The 19,813-nt window shown below is 38.1% G+C and overlaps 1 protein-coding gene across 1 annotated transcript in view; it reads left to right on the forward strand.

The window, feature by feature from the left end:
* Positions 1 to 19,813, forward strand: part of LOC107754505 (AF4/FMR2 family member 2-like) — a 259,399-nt gene that overhangs the window by 164,834 nt on the left and 74,752 nt on the right. Inside the window, exons 5-7 of the mRNA XM_016570984.1 lie at positions 1,921 to 2,007; positions 5,031 to 5,064; positions 5,287 to 5,341. Of these exons, the coding sequence (XP_016426470.1) occupies positions 1,921 to 2,007; positions 5,031 to 5,064; positions 5,287 to 5,341 (176 nt within the window). The remainder of the gene's footprint in view (positions 1 to 1,920; positions 2,008 to 5,030; positions 5,065 to 5,286; positions 5,342 to 19,813) is intronic.

Genomic DNA, 19,813 nt, shown 5'->3' on the forward strand with positions numbered 1-19,813 from the left:
TATCTGAAAATATACTCACTTTAAAATGTTTCAAGATGTAGATGAGTTTGTTTCTTCATAAGAGCAGATTTGGAGAAATTTAGCATTTCACCAATGGATCCTCTGCAGTGAATGGGTGCCGTCAGTCCAAACAGCTGATAAAACATCACAATAATTCACAAGTAATCCACATGGATCCAGTACATGAATTAATGACTTGTAAAGTGCAAAAAATTAATGCATGTTTGTAAGAAACAAATCCATCTTCAGGTTATGACTTTCTGGCCAAAATATGAGTCCAAAATACATTATAACGCTTCCTCCAGTAAAAATCTCCATTCTCTGTTTTTCCTCTCACATCGAAATCCACAACATATTTGTTTAGGACTGTTTTAGACTGTTTTCACTAAATGGTGCTTGATCTGTGCATATTTCTCTCCTGATTCAGGCGAGACAACTTTTTCACTGGAGGAAGCAATATTATGAATTATACTTTGTCCAGAAGTGACAGTTAAAACGCCTTAATGGATTAGTTTCTTACAAACGCACAGCTTTTTTCACTTCACAAGACATTAACTATTTGATGGACTGGAGTTGTGTGGATTATTGTGATGTTTTTATCAGCAGTTTGGACTCTCATTCTGACGGCACCCATTCACCGCAGAGGATCCATTGCTGAACAAGTGATGTAATGCTAAATATCTCCAAATCTCTGCAGATGAGGAAGAACTGTTTTTTTATTTTTTTATTTTTATTTTTTGCCTGAACTATTCCTTTAAGCATAACTTAGACAATTCTTGAGGCCACTGTATCATTGCAAACGAAGATAAAGGACCATAAAAAGGAAGGGCAAAGGAAAATGCATAGCTCATATTTAGTATGTAATACGAATGTAGCAGTTTACTAACATTTTTAAGAACACTAAAGATTGTTGGAACGAAATGTTTCCCATCTGAACACAGATATGTGTGGGATGTATAGCTGAGCTGTCCGAGAAGCGTAAGAGTAAACAGTCTCTGATCCGGCCTGCTCGTGTTTGGATAACCTTGGTTGGCTCCAGGAGCTACGCTCCGTTGCTTTTAATAAATTTCATTTGCAACTCAAAGCTTCCACCGCCATGCCTCGCCCCCACTGAAGCTCTGAGAAATGAATGGATTTTGTGAGCATTTTTCTGGAATGTAATAACACAGGTTTTCTTGGGAGAGAGTGTGCTGGAGATTTCACAGTATTCCTGCGTGTGATGTCATTAGGCAAAATGTCAGTTCACTTAAAAGAAAGTTTAAAGGCAGGGTAAGCGTTTTCTGGTAGCCAATGTTGATATTTGAAATCACCAAAACAAACGCGCCCCTACCCCAAAAGGATCTTGCCCCTATTTTGATAGCTCCGCCCCACATATACGTACGCAACCCAGGCAACGATTAGTTCTGTGAAACAAAGCAAAACCAATGTTACACCGTGTCTACGGACGTGAGCGGCGCAACAAATCCCCGACAGAAAACTGCTGCCGGGTTCTATTTATGACGTGCTGACACAAATTTCAAATGGTTTTCAACAGTCGTTTGATCGCGTCCAGTGTAGGCAGACTTTAGCTGTTGTAGACACAGTGTTACTCACCTATTGAGAAGAAACAAAGCAACCTCGGCGTCCGATCGCAGGCCTCCACTCCTTGAGTTCTCTCCAGCGCTGGAAAGCTGATCCGATATTTACACGGGTCCTACTTCTTGCCTTATCGTTCCGCAGACGGTTTCCTCTTTTGTTTTTTATTTATTTTCATAAAACTGCTCATTGCCCTCTTCGCTTCTGCATCTCTAATTATGTTTAGCCCTGAATTTGAATCTTTGCTCAGATGTTGCGGATTCATTTTAACGGCAAGCACATAATCTATCAATCTCTCTATCTGCCTGTGTTATTATAATAAGTATTCTTGTGTTATTGTTGTAGGAGATGACCCACTCCTGGCCTCCACCTCTCACTGCCATCCACACACCAGGCAAAGCTGAACAAACCAAGTTTCCCATCCCTTCAAAGGTGGGCTGCTTCTCTTTCTTTCTCCCTCTGTGCCTTTAAACTATTTATACTCAATGGACTTCATCATTACAGCGCATTAGTCAACATTACTGAGTTAATACAGAGCATCATGACATACAATGCTATTGCTAATTATAGGGCTTACAAAGCAAGCAGTTGATATTCTTCAGAATGGTTCTGGCTTTGTTTAAAAACCTAGTGAACTGTATTGCCTGCATAGCCTTCTTTCTAACTGAACCTGATTTGAAACACTTGACATAGGCAGCAACTCCACACACATACAAATGGTGCTTCTCACAGAAGAAAGCTTTAGTGTCATTTTGTGTTAGCTAACAACATCTATCAATAAAAATACACAGCACACACGTATAGGCCTAGAGTAAAATAGTCATTTACTAATTAGTTTGAAATACTGTTATTAATACTTCCCACTATTGAATTAATTATAGTACATATATTAATATTTGGCATTTCTGTTGTTTTGTTCTCCGTCTTGAATTGATTGTTTTCACAGTGCATTCTGGGATTTAGGGGCATTGCTAGTGTCCTGCTCTGTTTTTAAGAGATAATTAAGCTCAAACCATTTATAGAGACTCCATTTAAAATGTGTTTTTGTTGAATGGGCTGTTTTTTAAAATGTATTTTTAGTTGTTATAAGATATACTTTTAACATTAAATGTTAGAAAATGTTGCTTTTGAATACATTTAGCGGCAACAATTTATTTTAAGGTGTCCTTGTTACACACGTACTTACTATTATAAGCAAAATAAATGATGCATAATTACATGCAAGTATCCCTAAACCAAACCCTAATCCTAACCATTTAGTAAGTACATGTAGTTAACTAATAGTATTACTCAGTACTTAAATGTATAATTACACTGTAACAAGGACTACATAATTTATAGTTTAATCATTTAGCTTTATCGATATTTTTTTTTATTTTCCTCATTTAATACTCTCTGGTGTTTTTTCTATGCCCTCACACACTCTTTATACTCTGGGAAACTCTGATAAAAGTCCAAGAGCAAAAGTTGTTCTTGATATTTCTAAGCAGATTGTCGGCTGTTGTCATAACATCTGTGTATCACTCTTCACCGGATGTCATTTAACAGACGTCCTGAGATAAGCAATGTCATTAGCATGATGTCAAAATGTATTTACCTCTCAGCTGCTTTGAGGCAACGCGTGACCCATGTTACTTCTGATAGTTATGCAACTTTATGTAGCCAGTTATTCTGCTGTCTATTAGAAAACAGGTTAAAATTTTATCACATTTTAGGGGTTGCACCCACTAATCGACAAGTCGACTTCAATGCTCTGCCATGACGCTTTAAGCTTGACGTCGACTAGTCGCTGGTCCTATAGAGGGCGCAACAGGATAAGAAATCTTTGAAGGACTTCCACATTTACGCTCCGTTTCCAAACATTAAAATGACAAATAAATGCATACTCTGCAAGCACTCCACAAGAGATGTGAGATTATATTACTGGATGCTCGAAATTGAACAGGAGAATGCACGTTTTAAACAGCTTATTGTACAGGCAAATTAATCGCCGTTCTAATCTAATGCGCTGCAGCACTGTAATGCACACACATTACAGACAGTAGTTCGTACATCACGCGCACATCGCGCGAGCACAGAATCATTCAGCGCGGAAATGTATTGTCAACACGGTTCTGTGATTTCTCAATAGAATAGCTTAGAAACTGAAAAGTTCAAGCATATATTTCTTAATAACTAAATCCCACAGCTTCACTACTAGTAGAGAGACGCTGCCAGGTAGAATTAATTCACACACGCAATCGCTCTCACTAATGCATTCTTATTAATGTAATCTTTAGTTTAGTTAGCTCTCAGCTACCGCTGATCATCATTTCATCTGATTTTTCTGTATCTGATTTAGAACGAGCTGAAATCTGTGAGAAATATAACGACCCAAAGACAAAAGAACTGACTTATTTGTTCATTAATGACGTCATCAGCGACTAGTAGACTTCGACTCGACTTTCATCACATAAAAGTCGACTTCAAAAAATCAGAAGTCGTTCAACCCCTAACCAGCACAAAACCAAAAATAAATTAGAGCAAAAAACCCATGAAGCCGTGGTTTAGTGTTTTTGAAAAATTACATACCCTACCTTTAATAAATAAGCTCTCTTCTGAGGGATTATCTGTGATTGTTTACCATCGTCATTTTCGGTGTCACTTCTGATAATTGAACAAGATGTGTATGTACTTATGCTCTTAGGATACCTTCATCATATTTCCCACCGGATACATGTTGATAATTGATCAAACTGTGTGGCTTGTGTTATTTATTTTCATAAAACTGCTCATTGCCCTCTTCGCTTCTGCATCTCTAATTATGTTTAGCCCTGAATTTGAATCTTTGCTCAGATGTTGCGGATTCATTTTAACGGCAAGCACATAATCTATCAATCTCTCTATCTGCCTGTGTTATTATAATAAGTATTCTTGTGTTATTGTTGTAGGAGATGACCCACTCCTGGCCTCCACCTCTCACCAAAGTCGTTCAACCCCTATCACATTTACAATATTCTTTCCTTCAAAAATAATACTACAGAGGGTTTTTGAATTGAAACAACAAGCCTGTTAAAAACCCTTGTGTGAGTAAGGACAGGACTTTCCATTCAAATTCCCTTCAAATCCCATGATGCTCTTTTCTCTTTGCAGTGGCGTCCGCTATTTGTCTCTTAATAGGACATGGTCTGAATCTCATGAGTTGGCTTGGATGACATGCTAATAATACGCTGAGTCTATAAATCCATCTGTAATGGTGGCATTGGCGGGTGCAGACGTCTCTCCTCCGCACCGCTCACCCGCTCGAGTGTGATTTGTGTGCCTGCTCTAATTGTATTAGTGTAAAATCAATTAAAGCTATCAGCAGAACTATTTCCCATCTGTAGCTGCTCCATGTGAGTTAATGCACAGAATGTAGGAATTTTTTGTTTTTTTGGTAGGTGTTGACTTTCACTATATCATTCTCTTTCTTGCAGGATTCCCAGCATGTGACCTCAGGATACAATGGGAGTAAGGAACATTTTGCTTCTACATGTCACATTTTAGCTCATGCCAAATTCAACGTCAAGCAGTACTGACAAAAAAAAAAAAGCAATACAATTCTGATTTCCAATAAAAGAATATCATGGAATGCTGTGTTACTGACACATTGTAGTCTGTGCCAGATTGCTGGTATTTGGACGTGTGCAGTCCAACCTGTTCTCTAATATTTCCATGAAATTATTTTCACAGAACGCTGCAATGTTTCCAGTAACAAGCCTGCAACCAAGTCGGTACCACAGAAGTCGTGAGTATTCATTTGATGAATTATTTGAGGGAGTACCCCTGGGTGGAAAGAGAGTGAGTGAGAGAGAGAGAGAGAGAGAGAGAGAGAGAGAGAATGTTCATAGCCTTTGCTTTGTTCCCGTGTAAAACATTTCCCAATGAGACACGTCTGGTCAATTCCCAGCTGAGGGAAAAGGCAGTCTTCACCAACAAACATTACAATTGGTGGTCCTTCACGTTAACCCTTTCCTAGACTTCCTCTGACATATTTAAAAACACGTCATTCAGTGTCTACGATATGGCATTGAGTGAAGGACACAAGTTATGTACTACTTAACAGAGTGTGTCGCATTTTCATCATATGTTGTATGCATTTTTGTTGTGCAGTATCATTTTTCCATGGTATTTTGTTCAGGCATCTTAAGAGTAACATTATACATTGCATTATTTATGTTCATAGAAAAACACTTCTGGTGAGTAAAACTGCACTGCTTAAAGGAACTTTGAATATCAAACAAAGAGTTTGGAGATTAATCAAATAATTAATGAATGCTATTTTTACATAAAATTAACCAGCATTGCTAGTGATTATTTTAATGTTGTTGTTTTTTTTTTTTTGAGAATTAAGTTTGCAGCTCTGCAAAAATATTAGATATTTTGTCTTGTTTCCAGAAGTATCCTAAAAACAAAATTTAATTACTTTAGAAGGAAAATGCCATTATAACTATATAAGTTTATGTTTCTTTGATAATTACCATAAATCTAATAAATATTGCCTGTTTATTTAGGAGTTTAGTAAGGTTTATAATTTATGCAAAACATAAAATACACATTAAATTTACAGTGAAATTTTTTTTATTTTTTCCACATTTTTCCTTTGTGTTAATGTAAGTATTTATGATGTTGACTTCTTGTAATTCCACTCTTTTCTTGTCTTCTAGCATTATATTAAGCATTTACTGTAGCAACATAACAGTCCGATGCAAAAGCTTGTGCTTTCTCTTTTTACATGTTTACTTTATTGATAGCAGAAAAAAATAAAAATTGGATGGGAACCTGGCAGTTGTTGCTATAATTTTTAAGTATATTTAATATATTAAATTTTTTTCTTTGTTTCTTATTAGCGGCCAAATTTAGGTCAGTTAATGTGAATATTTTCTATGAAAAGCGAAGAAGTATTGAACTTGAGTGGTGCCGAAATTTGTTAGAACCTCTTCAAAAGCCTGTTTCTAAACAGCTATGACAAAGTCAAACAAATGAAAGTGTGGCAGAGTGTGTGTGTGTCAGTTTGGAGAGGCAGCGATGGGGTGATACTGCAAACAATAGCTGGAGGAATGCTGCATTGTTTACTCGTGGAAGCCACTTAAAGGCTGCAGTTATCTGCTGATCTGGCCCCAGTCTCTGATATGTCATTTTCTCTTCATTCCTGAGACCCAGAGCAAGCCTTGAGCGCCGCTCTTCGTGTTTACTGCATGCCGTTCACATATCCCACTGTCTTCTTACACTGCTCCATTATTCCTTTGCTGCTGCTCAGAATCACTCCGCCTGTATTCCTCTCAATTATGTGCCAGATATTTGAAAGGTCTTAAATGATTTAACCAGTCCAAATGTTTAGGGATGCAGCCCTCAGGGTAAGAACATTTATGTCAATACTGGCTTTGTCCTCGAGAGCTGAGTGCATGAACTTAGGCTGAATGTTTGAATTGTAGTGAAGGCAGAAATTAATATCAGGAAATATCGTGCTGACAGAAATGTTACATGATATTGAACAGTCTTTGCATTGCTGAATGCCAAATGGGGACGACGAATGCGAGAACGGGTCTGTCGTCTGTGTGCCATGGGTCTAAATATGAAATGCTTTAATCAACACAATCTCAAATGCGATTTTTTTTTCAGTCAAGTCAAAATGTATTTAATTGACAGTACTTAAACCTAAAAATGATTCACTGAATCATTCACTCACACTTATGTCATTCCAAACCTTTATGAGTTTCTTCTGCTGAACACAAAAGAAGATATTTTGAAGAATGTGGGTAACTAACAGTTGCTGGTCCCTATTGACTTCCATAATATTTCATAATATTGAGGTAAATGGGGACCAGCAACTGTTTGGTTACCAACATTCTACGTAACAAAATGGGAACCAGCAACTGTTGACTTCCATAGAATTTTGGTAACCAAACAGTTGTTGGTCCCCATTGACTTCCATAGTATTTCATACTATGAGGGTCAATGGGGACCAGCAACTGTTGTTGGTCCATATTGACTTTCGTAGTATTTCAGGTCAATGGGGACCATCAACTGTTTGGTTAACAACATTCGATGGAACAAAATGGGGACCATCAACTGTTGGCATCCATAGAATGTTGGTAACCAAACAGTTGCTGCTCCCTATTGACTTCCATAATATTTCATAGTATGGAGGTCGATGGGGACCAACAACAGTTTGGTTAATCACATTTTATGGAAGAAAATGGGAGCCGACAACTGTTGACTTACATAGACTGTTGGTAGCCAAACAGTTGCTGGTCCCCATTGACCTCCATAGTATTTCATACTATGGAGGTCAATGGGGACCAGCAAGTGTTGTTGGTACTTACTGACTTCCATAGTATTTTATAGTATGGGGGTCAGTGGGTACCAGCAACTGTTTGGTTACTCAATATTTTATGGAAGAAAATGGGGACCAACAACTGTTGACTTACATAGACTGTTGGTGGCCAAACAGTTGCTGGTCCCCATTTACATCCATAGTATTTCATACTATGGAGGTCAATGGGGACCAGCAAGTGTTGTTGGTATTTACTGACTCCCATAGTATTGTATAGTATGGGGGTCAATGGGGACCAGCAACTGTTTGGTTACTCAACATTTTATTGAAGAAAATGGGGACCAACAACTGTTGACTTACATAGACTGTTGGTGGCCAAACAGTTGCTGGTCCCCATTGACATCCATGGTATTTCATACTATGGAGGTAAATGGGGACCAGCAAGCATTGTTGGTCCTTATTGACTTCCATAGTATTTTATAGTATAGAGGTCAATGGGGACCAGCAACTGTTGACTTCCACAGAATCTCGGTAACCAAACAGTTGCTGGTTCCTATTGACTTCCATAGAATTTCACACTATGGATGTCAATGGGGATTTGCAACTGTTTGGTTACTAGCATTCTTCAAAATATCTTATGTTGTGTTCAGCAGAAGAAAGAAACTGTCCCTTTAAATTACATCCAACCAAACAGTTGCTGGTTCCTATTGACTTCCATAGAATTTCACACTATGGATGTCAATGGGGATTTGCAACTGTTTGGTTACTAGCATTCTTCAAAATATCTTATTTTGTGTTCAGCAGAAGAAAGAAACTGTCCCTTTAAATTACATCCACTTATAGATCCACAAGTGAGCTTTATAATATTGTTTAATTGCTCCTAGATGTTGACATTATGTAACACTTTTCGGTAAATGTTGTTAACTCTTCAAGTCCCATAACCTTGGGCAGTAATTTTCTCACTCTACCACACAGATACCTCAAGACTAACATGGAGGATTCAGATATGCCATTTTATAAACCTTTAGCACTTGAATCTCTCCCACTTGAGCCACAATCATCCATTAGGTGGATAGTACAGAGGCTTTAATTTGAAGTTTACCGTGGTGAGGAGTCGTAAAACGGCACTTTTCCTCGGCGGATCGGCCATTTTGTAACCTCCTTGCGAGTGCCGGTGATCAGTGGTGTAATTTACTTGGAGCCTGGTATTAGTCACACTCAACTGGTGCTTTTCCCACCGTCTGTGAGAGCACACCAGAGGATATGGGCTAGTGTCAGACACAGACAAGGCTGCAAGCCAAGGATAGCCTCTACTGGTATATTAGATATTCTCAGGGATGTCGCTCTGCTCACACGTTCTGCTTGAGGATATTATTATGGTGTTATGTTCCACTATGGAATATTGGATTTATTTGGCAATCTATGTTTTATTTTGACCAGCATCTTCCCTTAAGGCAACATACTACAGACAAAGCCAATGTTTTTCATGTACTGGTCAATTTTGAGATTTTAGGCTATTTTGCTTTCATAACATGACTTATTTTAGACTAGTGGAAAAAAAATACACATTCAAGTGTTTATCTTATTACACTTTATCTATTTGCTCTATAGATTTAAATTACAATACATATCTTTAAAGGAATATACTAATATATGACTATAAAATTCACCTGATATACAGTACTACACACACACAACATTCTGAAGAATGTTTGTAACCAAACTGTTGATGGTAGCCATTTACCACCATAGTATTTTTTTTCCATACTATGGAAGTAAATGACTACCGTCAACTGTTCAGTTACCAACATTTTTCAAAATATCTTCTTTTGTGCTCAACAGAAACTCATACAGGTTTGGAACAAGTGGTCACCCCCTGGTGACAAAATGTTCATTTTTGGGTGAATTATCTCTTTAATGCCAGAGACGGTACAGTGAGACATTTTATATCTGTATTTAGAGAGAGTTTTCATTCAGCTGATTGTCATACAGTACAAAAAAGCCTGTCTGATTACTCCTTCATTAAATAGGCACATTATGCAGCATTCATCTCACATGAAGTCAACTCAGGGAGTCATCAAACTGTAATTGATTAGACTTAATTAGTCATCAGAAGGAAGGGCACAATGTAAAAAATTACTGTGAATTTAACGGTAAAAGACTGTAAAAATGCTACAGTAAAAACATGTTAAATGGTTAACGGTAAATTCCCCTACTATATACGGTGAAAAACTGTGTTGACATTACATGTATTGAACATTAATTTTACGGTAATATACCGTTTTTGTAAGTGAAAGAGACCGTATAATTTACAGTGAATAACCGTATGACATTCCCAGAATTCCCTGCGTTACATTTCAAATTTGATGCTTTTTTATTGAAATAACTATGTTTCTTTTTAGTTTTTTCTTATCAGTTTTGTATATTAGGGTTGTGTGTTACACCTAATGTTGTTAAATGAATGTTTATTGCATTATTTCAGTTTCATGTGTGTTACCAAAGATATTACAATACATATCTTTAAAGGAATATACTAATATATGACTATAAAATTCACCTGCTATACAGTACTACACACACACAACATTCTGAAGAATGTTCGTAACCAAACTGTTGATGGTAGCCATTTACTACCATAGTATTTTTTTCCATACTATTGTAGTCAATGGCTACCGTCAACTGTTCAGTGTTTGTGGGTTTAGTGTTTGTGTGAATCGTTCAAATTTTTTGTGGCCAGTAACTGTTTTATTGAGCAAGATTCATTACCAACTGAACAAAAGTGGTAATAAAGGCAATAAAATAAATAAAGTGGCAATAAGATTTCAAATAAATGCTGTTCTTTTGAACTTTATATTCATCAATGAATCCTGATACAAAAATGTATCACGGATTCCATTAAAAAACATGAAGCAGCACAACTGTTTCCATCACTGATAATAATAATAAGAAATGTTTCTTGAGCTGTAAATCTGCATATTAAATGAATATATAAATATTATGATTTCTGAAGGATCATGATACACTGAAGACTGGAGTAATACAGAAATTACTGGAATAAATTATATTTTATGATATATTCAAATAGAAAACAGTTTGTTTAAATTGTAATAATAATTCACAATATTGCTGTTTTACTGTATTTTTAATCAAATAAATCCAGTATAAGAACATTAAAAAACATACAAAAAATCAACCCCACAGTTTTGAACAGCAGTGTATATACAGTATATTTTTGGCATCATAAAAAGTAAAGAATTGTAAGTATAGAATATAATAGAATAGAATAGAATAAAATAGACCATCATGCTCAGATTATGTAATCCAGATAATACAAGCTCAAACATTTATTATTATTTTTTTTATTATAAGACCAAATTATCTGAACTTCTGTATCCACATTAAATGTACAACATCTCGTTTGCCGATTTTGATTTTCAGATTTGTTTCTGTTTTTATTTCACAAACTTCTGACACAAAGTCGAAATTTAAATAAAACATAAATAAGAACCTTCTGAGCTAATTGAGAATCAATAATTAAAGCAGTCAATCTAAGTGAACTGTGGAAGAACTACTTTTGAGCAATACAGTGTTCCTCTGGGATGACCACACAGTGAAAAGACATCTATTATTATTGATGATGTGACATGGTTAACAGGTTTGAACAAAGCATTGTAAGCATTATTTTTCTCCCTCCATATAAAACACTCCTGATGTCTTCATGTCCAAGCATACATTTGAATTCACAGCATGCAAGGGGTTCTTTTTATCCCTTTTAGACAGCACTTCTGAAAGACTATGACATTCCCTCAGCGGTGAAGATAAACACAGACAACAGAATCCCTGCTCTTGAGGAGAAAAGAGAGGGAACCCAGATGCGAGGTGGGGGGAGGTGCTTCTTCATCACAAACATTAACATAGACTCTTGATGTGACACTCCAGTCAGCTCTGAATCTGAGTCGGAAGTGGCTCCGGGCCAAGGTAAATAACCCGCTGGACAGGGCGAGCCAGAACAGTGGAGGTTGAGTGAGGATGAATGGGACACGCTGGAGGTGGAAGGAGCACTCGTCCATCAGGGGCTCCTTAATCAAAGTTTTCCTAGGGTGGAGGACGGGAGGAGAGGGGTGTTGCCTTTGCACTTCCCACTGCAATGTGTGCTTTTCCACCCCCAACAGTTTTTTTTTCCCTGTTTAATCTCAGTGTGTGTCACTCTGTGCGTTCAGTCCAACAGTGAGGACTGTTTCAGTAGCAGCCAAGATGGCAGTAATTCCTGTAATTAATTCTGAGTCATCTGTGTAGTAATTATTATTTGTATTATTTTCATACAATACTTTTACCTTGGTTGCAGGTTTAGAAAAAGACAAAAAAAAAGTTTGTTTTTGTTTGTATCAACACTTTAATCATTCATGGGGATTTATTTATGTGAAAACTCTGGAAAACAGCATTTATTTATTTATTTATTTGCCTACTTAAAACGTTCAAATGTGTTTATTTATGGGAAAATGTTTGCCATATGCCAAAATGCCATACTACTTGACAGATATCACTAAAATAGGTGTCTTGAGAAATCTAAAGAAAGTTGTGAAAATGGCAAAATGGCAAAATAATAATAATAAACAGTTGGAGGCGTGGCCTTTACTTTTTTAGCCAATCAGACACATTCTCTGTCTGTCAGTATTTACGTTTATTGTCAGCATTGGGTTGACAATGTGTTTGGAGGGTTAGAGGTTTGAAGGATGAGGATTGGCTACAGCTTTGCGAAACCCTAAAATCAAAATGTTTACATAGACGTTTTATTGATTATTTCCCCATAAACAGCCTTTACAAAAAAGTACTATGTCAGTGCACTGATAGTAACTGATGGTAAAACCATGGTACTAGTTGTTTACTATGGTACTAAATGACTAACCATTCATAGCATGATATTTACATAGTACACTGAAACACTTCAAAGCATACTATGGTACTATTGTTCGTGTTATAAACCATGATTGTATCTGGATGCCTTGTAATAATACAATGGTATTACCATAGTACTTTTTGTAAGTGTGGCCTGACGTGGATGTATGTGGCAGTTGGGTAGCAGTAGCAGTGTTTGGGACCTTCTCTCTTGAGTTGCTTTCGAGACGTGCGTGGTGTTGACAGAACTGGAGCGCTGCTGAGTCTCAGGGCAGTGCCGGCGTGCTCTTGTCTTCCCAGAAAAAAACACAATGTGTTTATTTACTGCCGCGCAAGTCCAAGTGCATTTTCATGTACTTGCCTGCGATTGAAACAGTGACTCGGTGTGGATTTTTTTATATAAGGCCTGGATTCGATTCCAAAGGGGCTACAGTAAACAGCTTTACCAGGAGCTTGTTTCTCAGGGACCCTCAGGAAGTGATGGAAACGTTCTTCTAACAGGCCTCGGAAGGAAACGCAAATATGCCAGAGCATGTGTGAATGTCAAGAAGAAATCCCCCTTTTTGTGCTTCACCCTCAACGTATTAACAGTTTCTCACTTTAAACAAGGTGCCGCGCTGTAAAGCTAACAGATAGGGGTCATTGTTCGTGTAAGGGGAGAGATTTTGTTTATTGTTCTATTAAGAACTATACTGCCCTCAAACTCAATATAAAACCTTGTCATAAACTTACATTTATTGCCCTCTGTTAGCAATATTCATACATATATACTCTTAGCGCTGCCAGATCAGAACCCCACTCCCTGTTCACCTCCAAATATTAATTCAATGTTGACACGGAATACAAGGGTGACAGTCGCCCACCCTGTCGTTACCCGCACACACGATTCCTCTCCAGAGTGCTTCCCCTCCTCCCCTCAAATCTGGTCGCCTGGCAGCTCGCTGGAGAAAAGGCTTCTATTGTGGAGCTGTCAAAGCGCTAAGCTAAGTGGGCTAAGGGAAAGCTCTCCTTAACAAAGGAGCCTGTCACCATCAAATAACAACAAGAAGAGAGAACCCAGAGGGACACACTTAAATGGCAATTTGGCACCTACGGTGGTCGCTGTAAAAAAAACAAAAAAACAAAACAGAGGCATCTAATAATAGTAGTTATGGGGAGGGAGGAGGGTGTGGAAAACTGGGGGAGTGAGGGGTTATTATAGAGGTGTGTGACTCGGTGAAATGGCAAAGTCTGGACCAGGAAAACTGGATCAGTACACTGTCTTTAAGTGACAAGCTGTCCTGATGAACGAAGTCACGGTGTCAAGAAGAAGGTCATGGCACAGATTTGTTACCGGACCAGTCAAAGGTGTAGGAACACTTCTGTCTGTTTTTGGATGGCATACGCATGGACTGTTTTCTGATTGTCTGATTCGTCACACACAAATCAATATGCGTAATATATCCACCAAAAAATGAAGTTCCGTCCAAGTTCCCATGATGCTAAAATAAGTGCTTTTGAGGAAGACTTTGTTGCTGGATTTACAAAAGTTTCCTGGCAATGAATCTTCGAAAGATCTTCTATACTTCTTTTTTTGGAGTCGTTAGAATGTAAGCTAGATTTTCTTGAACGCACTTGTATATTTCATTTATGTCACATTTACATTGGCTGAAGATATTACAAATGTTTGATATCCTCCAACTGAATAGATTCAGTGGAGTCAGACTTAATGGAGTCTGTGCTCATCATACACTACAAGATTTTCATTTTCTTTCCGTCAGCTCAGATTTACAAAAACATTCATACAGGTTCTAACGGTAACACTTCAGTAAAGGGATCAATTCTCACTATTAACTTAACATGCCTATTATTAACATATTGGCTGTTTATTAGGGCTTATAAAGCACATATTCTGCGTGACCATATTCATCCCTAATCCTATCCAATACCTAAACTTAACAACTACCTTATTAACTAATAACAAGCAGCAAATTAGGAGTTTATTGAGGCAAAAGTCGTAGTTAATGGTTTGTTAATAGCAAGAATTGGACCTTAAATTGTGGAACTAATCTGTGCAAAACTATTGTACTCCATGCAGCCTTTAACAACACTTTAGATTAGGGAACACAAATTCACTATTAACTGTGAATTTCCCCTCAATAAACTACTAATTTGCTGCTTATTAATAGTTAGTAAGGTAATTGTTAAATTTAGGTGTTGGGTAGGATTAAGGGATCTTTAAAATATGGTCATGCAGAATAAGGTATTAATATGTGCTTTATTATTACTAAAAAGCAATATGCTAGTAATATGCATGCTAATAAGCAACTAGTTAGTTGTGAGAAGTGGTCCTTAAAATAAAGTGTTGCCGATTAATCTTGACCAATTCATACATACTGCAAAACAACTGCAAGGGTTTTGTCATCAAATAGATCGTCTAATAGTTTGAGGCCATTCAAAAATCAGAACAAATTCCTTTTTGACCTTAACTAGCCATGGAAAAGAAGCTCTAGGACATCATTCATGATTAAACCTTCAGAGAAGATTATGTGAAACAAATCTAGTTGGTTGGCATGCTTCATAGAAGCAGACTTACATAAGTGAACATAAAAGACATCTGAAGAGTGAAAGTGGACTGATGAGTCTATATTTCACCCATATTAGTCCAACCCATATTGGAAAGAAGCAGAATCGTGATGTGTGGACTGTTGAACAGCTCACAACCAACATGAACATTACTGTCCATTTCACAAGTATCCTCATCCACCAATATCTGGGGTGTCCAATCCTGCTCCTAGAGAGCCAGTGTCCTGCAGAATTTGACTCACAACACATTTGCCTGGAAATTTTTAGCAAACCTGAAGATCTTGATTATCAGGGGTGCGTTTCCGAGAAGTAACTGGTTACAAGTTCCATCGTTACCAATAGAGTTCAGTGGAACTAACGTCCATAGTTAGCTAACGATGCTTTTGGGAAACGCACCCCAGGTTGTGTTTAATTAGGATTAGAGCTAAACTCTGCAGGGCAGGGGCTCTCAACGGAGTTGGACTGACCACCACAAGATAATGAACACTTGGTGATTCCATGTCCTTTCAACAAGGTGATGACCCTCAATTTGAGGACCCTCCTCTTGCAATTACTGCAGAAGAGTCAGGCAAAATGCTAGCAAACATCTTTGCGACTGTTGTATTTGGTCAAGGCCGGATTTATCAGAAATACTTTTATTCTACTGGACTTAAAACCCATGACATCCTTGAAATTTCTTGAGCGCTGCCTGCAATAACAGTAAAGGCACAAGAGATTTAATAGAGGTACATTGTTATTCTCAGGGAGATCTTTACTGCCATTGTCAGCTTGTTGTTGCTCACCGGTATCTAGACCTTAAGCTTTTTAAATGATTGTTAAATGTGCTTTACACAAAGTTGCAATTGAATTGAACATCGCTGCAAGGCTTTTGTGATCATACTCGGCATTTCTGTCAATGCACTTGAATCCCCCTGGAATTTCACATTAGTCATCCATTTGCCATCAGGTAGCTGGCAGGCAGCTATGGAAACAAGTAGCAGGTGCCTCACAATTTGCAGGATCCCTCTGTGTAACACATCAAATTTTAGTAATGACCAGCGAGTGTTCCACTCTCACAATTAGGGGAGCATAGCTGGCGTACAGCCCAGAGCCGACCCATGAGACCCTAGAGTCCAGAGCCCAGCAGTGTTGTGGTACAAGTCTGCTACTGCAAACTGCATGACCCGCTCTCTACAGAATGTCCGCTCTGCCCTCCAAAACATCTGTCTGCTCTGCCCGAATATCATTGAAGCCGAGAAAGACACACCAATCTGACCCTGGTCTGAAATTGCACCTTAAGAGTTTTAATCGCCTTTTTCCAGTGCTTTTGGGTATAGTTGTCTTCTTTTAAATGAGGTATTGTATTTTAGATTTGCCACCGTAACACATTGTTTTTAAGGTCACTGTGTCCCATATATTGCGTAAATGCGTTTTGAGTAGGTTTTTTAATTCTATAGGGGCTTTTGCGCCAGAGGAACTTTTTCATACAGTAGTTCCTAGAACTACTGTCGGAAGTTCTCGCTTTTTGACATGTTCGCACCGTAGGAACTAGGAATGGTTTTAGTTCTAGGAGCTCCGTTTGGGGGAACTAAATTGGCTCCTACTTCAGAGTAGGGTCTAAAACAGTTCTATAGGAACTACCTGTGACGTACGTGTATGTTGATTGGCCAAAAGCATGCGAAACACAGACTACCCGGCATTTCTTAGCTTTTCAAAAAGCCGTGTAAAAATATTTACTCCACGAACATGGAAAACAGCGATAACGGCATTTAGCTACCTGGTTTCTGCAGTGTTTGGCTCTTTTCTCAGCCTTGGTGATATGCAAGACTGCAAGTTTTCATAGGAGAATTTCATGCTCTTTCAATCACATAAATTGTGCGTTTACATTCCATCTCCGTTATCAAGAAACCCATGACACACAACAGAAACAACTCCGATCACTGCGTTCTCCATTCACCGGTTGTTGATCTTTGTAAATGCCACGAATAAAGACGTTACTATCAGCCGCTTCAGAGTTCCCGCTGACAGTGCGAATGCAAACAGGAAAATGGCCCGAGGGAGAAATTGGTTCTTTAGGAACCACCCTGCGGGCTAGCTCCTAGAACTAAGTTTGTAGAACTATGCGGTGCAAAAGCGCCTTATCCTAAACTCTGAGCATGAACTTTTTTGATCAGCTTTTAGCTCCAATGGTTTCTTAGTAACATACTGTGGAAATACCCATATGCGAATAGATTGTTTATGTATGGGGGAAAACATCAGAAACATGGAGAATTATATACTTGGCTGAAATGTACACCAGAATTCTGGAACAGATTTGGTTCATCGCATTTTGGGTACTTCAAACCCATTGAAGCTGTACAGCAATGAGTGATGACACTGAGAAAAAGCACACCGGCTTTTGTTTAACTTTTCATGTGCTAACAGTTAGAAAGCTTAAAGGTTTAGTTTTTCTTGGCCTTGGTTTTACTTTGATAACCCGCTGTTCATTTACACTAATTCCTAAGCTCTCTGATGTGTTTTAAGCAATTAAAGTTATTTGAGTGAGAACACATTGTTGAGAATATTGGGTAACACTTTAGCTTTGGGACCAATTCTCACTATTAACTAGTTGCTTATTAACATGCCTATTATTATCATATTGTCTGTTCATTAGTACTTATAAAGCACATTTTCTGCATGACCATATTCTGCATCCCTAATCCTACCCAATACCTAAACTTAACAACTAAAGTACCTTATTAACTATTAATAAGCAGCAAATTAGGAGTTTATTGAGGCAAAAGCCATAGTTAATGGTTTGTTAATGGTGAGAAGTGAACCTTAACATAAAGTGTGACCGAATATTGTAACTAGTTTCTACTACAGAGCCACAGATTTCTGTGCTCTTATACAGTATGTACTGGGGCAGCAAAATCAATGCAGGCAAAGCCGAAAGAATCAATAACCTGATCATGAAGGCCGATTCAAGCTCCTGAACAACACCTTCCATCTACTCCATGGGGCTGTTATTGTACATGTTTAGCAACAGGTTTCCATGTACAGTGGAAGAGTTTTTGAGGTTTTTCCTCAAGCTGCTGTCAACTCTATTTGAACCGAGGCTTTAGCCATTATATCTGTTTGTCTTGTGCCCTAAGTCCTTTTCTTCCAATAAATCACCTGCCATGTATGTATGGATATACAAATAAACCCTGGACCAGTGGATGGGAAAAGTAATGGCATGGCAATATAAGTAGTTTATTACATAATGGGTTCTCTTTTAATCTACTTCCTACATCTGGACAGATTTACCGTAGATTAGGATGATGCCGTCAACACACAATGTCTGAAAACAACATGTTACAGCACGGACAGAGTCAACTTATCTGATAATTGTCTTGCCTAGACTCATACAGTAGGGATGAAAGATGACTTGACAGATCTAAACATCAATGAAGCTTAATGGAAAGTTCTGGAGTTGCCACCTCCCTCATTTTGCAAAAAAGAAAGAAAGAAATATTTATTTTCCTTGTGGTGTTCCCATTTGACTAGAATTACACCAGGGTGAAGTCAAATGCTTTTGGTGTTAACCAGAAACCTGAAGTTTACTGGAATATTCTTGAGTTCACAGTATTGCTGGGTTTTTACGTTTTTTCCCCATGTGGTCTTCCCATGTTCCTAAAGTTGCCAGGATGAAGTCACACCCCTTCCATCTTAAAGGGACAGTTCACCCAAAAATACATTTTCTGCCATCATTTACTCACCCCCATGTTGTTAGAAACTTGTATGACTTTCTTTCTTCTGTTGAATACAAAAGAAGATATTTTGAAGAATGTTAGTAACAAAACAGTTGATGGTGGCCATTGACTTGTATACTATTTTTTTTTTTTTCAAGAGTATGAAAGTCAATGCAACCAGCAACTTTTTGGAACCATATGAGGGTGAGTACATGATGACAGAAATTTCGGTAACACTTTAGTTTTGGAACCAATTATCACTATTAACTAGTTGCTTATTAGCGTATTTTTAAAGTGAAGTGACATGTGGCCAAGTATGGTGACCCATACTTGGAATTAGTGCTCTGCATTTATCCCATCCAAAGTGCACATACGCAGCAGTGAACACACACACACACCGTGAACACACACCCGGAGCAGTGGGCAGCCATTTTTTTGCTGCGGCGCCCGGGGAGCAGTTGGGGGTTCGGTGCCTTGCTCAAGGGCACCTCAGTCGTGGTATTGAAGGTGGGAGAGAGCGCTGTACATTCACTCCCCCCACCTACAATCCCTGCCGGTACGAGACTCGAACCCGCAACCTTTGGGTTACGAGTCCGACTCTCTAACCATTAGGCCACGACTTTAGAGCACTTAATCCTACACCCACACCTAAACATAAAAAAACTACCTTACTAACTATTAATAAGCAGCAAATTATGAGTTTATTAAGGCAAATGTTATTGTTTATAGTCTGTTAGTATCCCCAAACTAAGATAATTTTTGAGTGTACCATTCCTTTAATCACAATTGC

Source organism: Sinocyclocheilus rhinocerous, unplaced genomic scaffold, assembly GCF_001515625.1.
Source record: "Sinocyclocheilus rhinocerous isolate Xijiao unplaced genomic scaffold, SAMN03320098_v1.1 scaffold50, whole genome shotgun sequence".
Lineage (NCBI taxonomy): Eukaryota > Metazoa > Chordata > Actinopteri > Cypriniformes > Cyprinidae > Sinocyclocheilus > Sinocyclocheilus rhinocerous.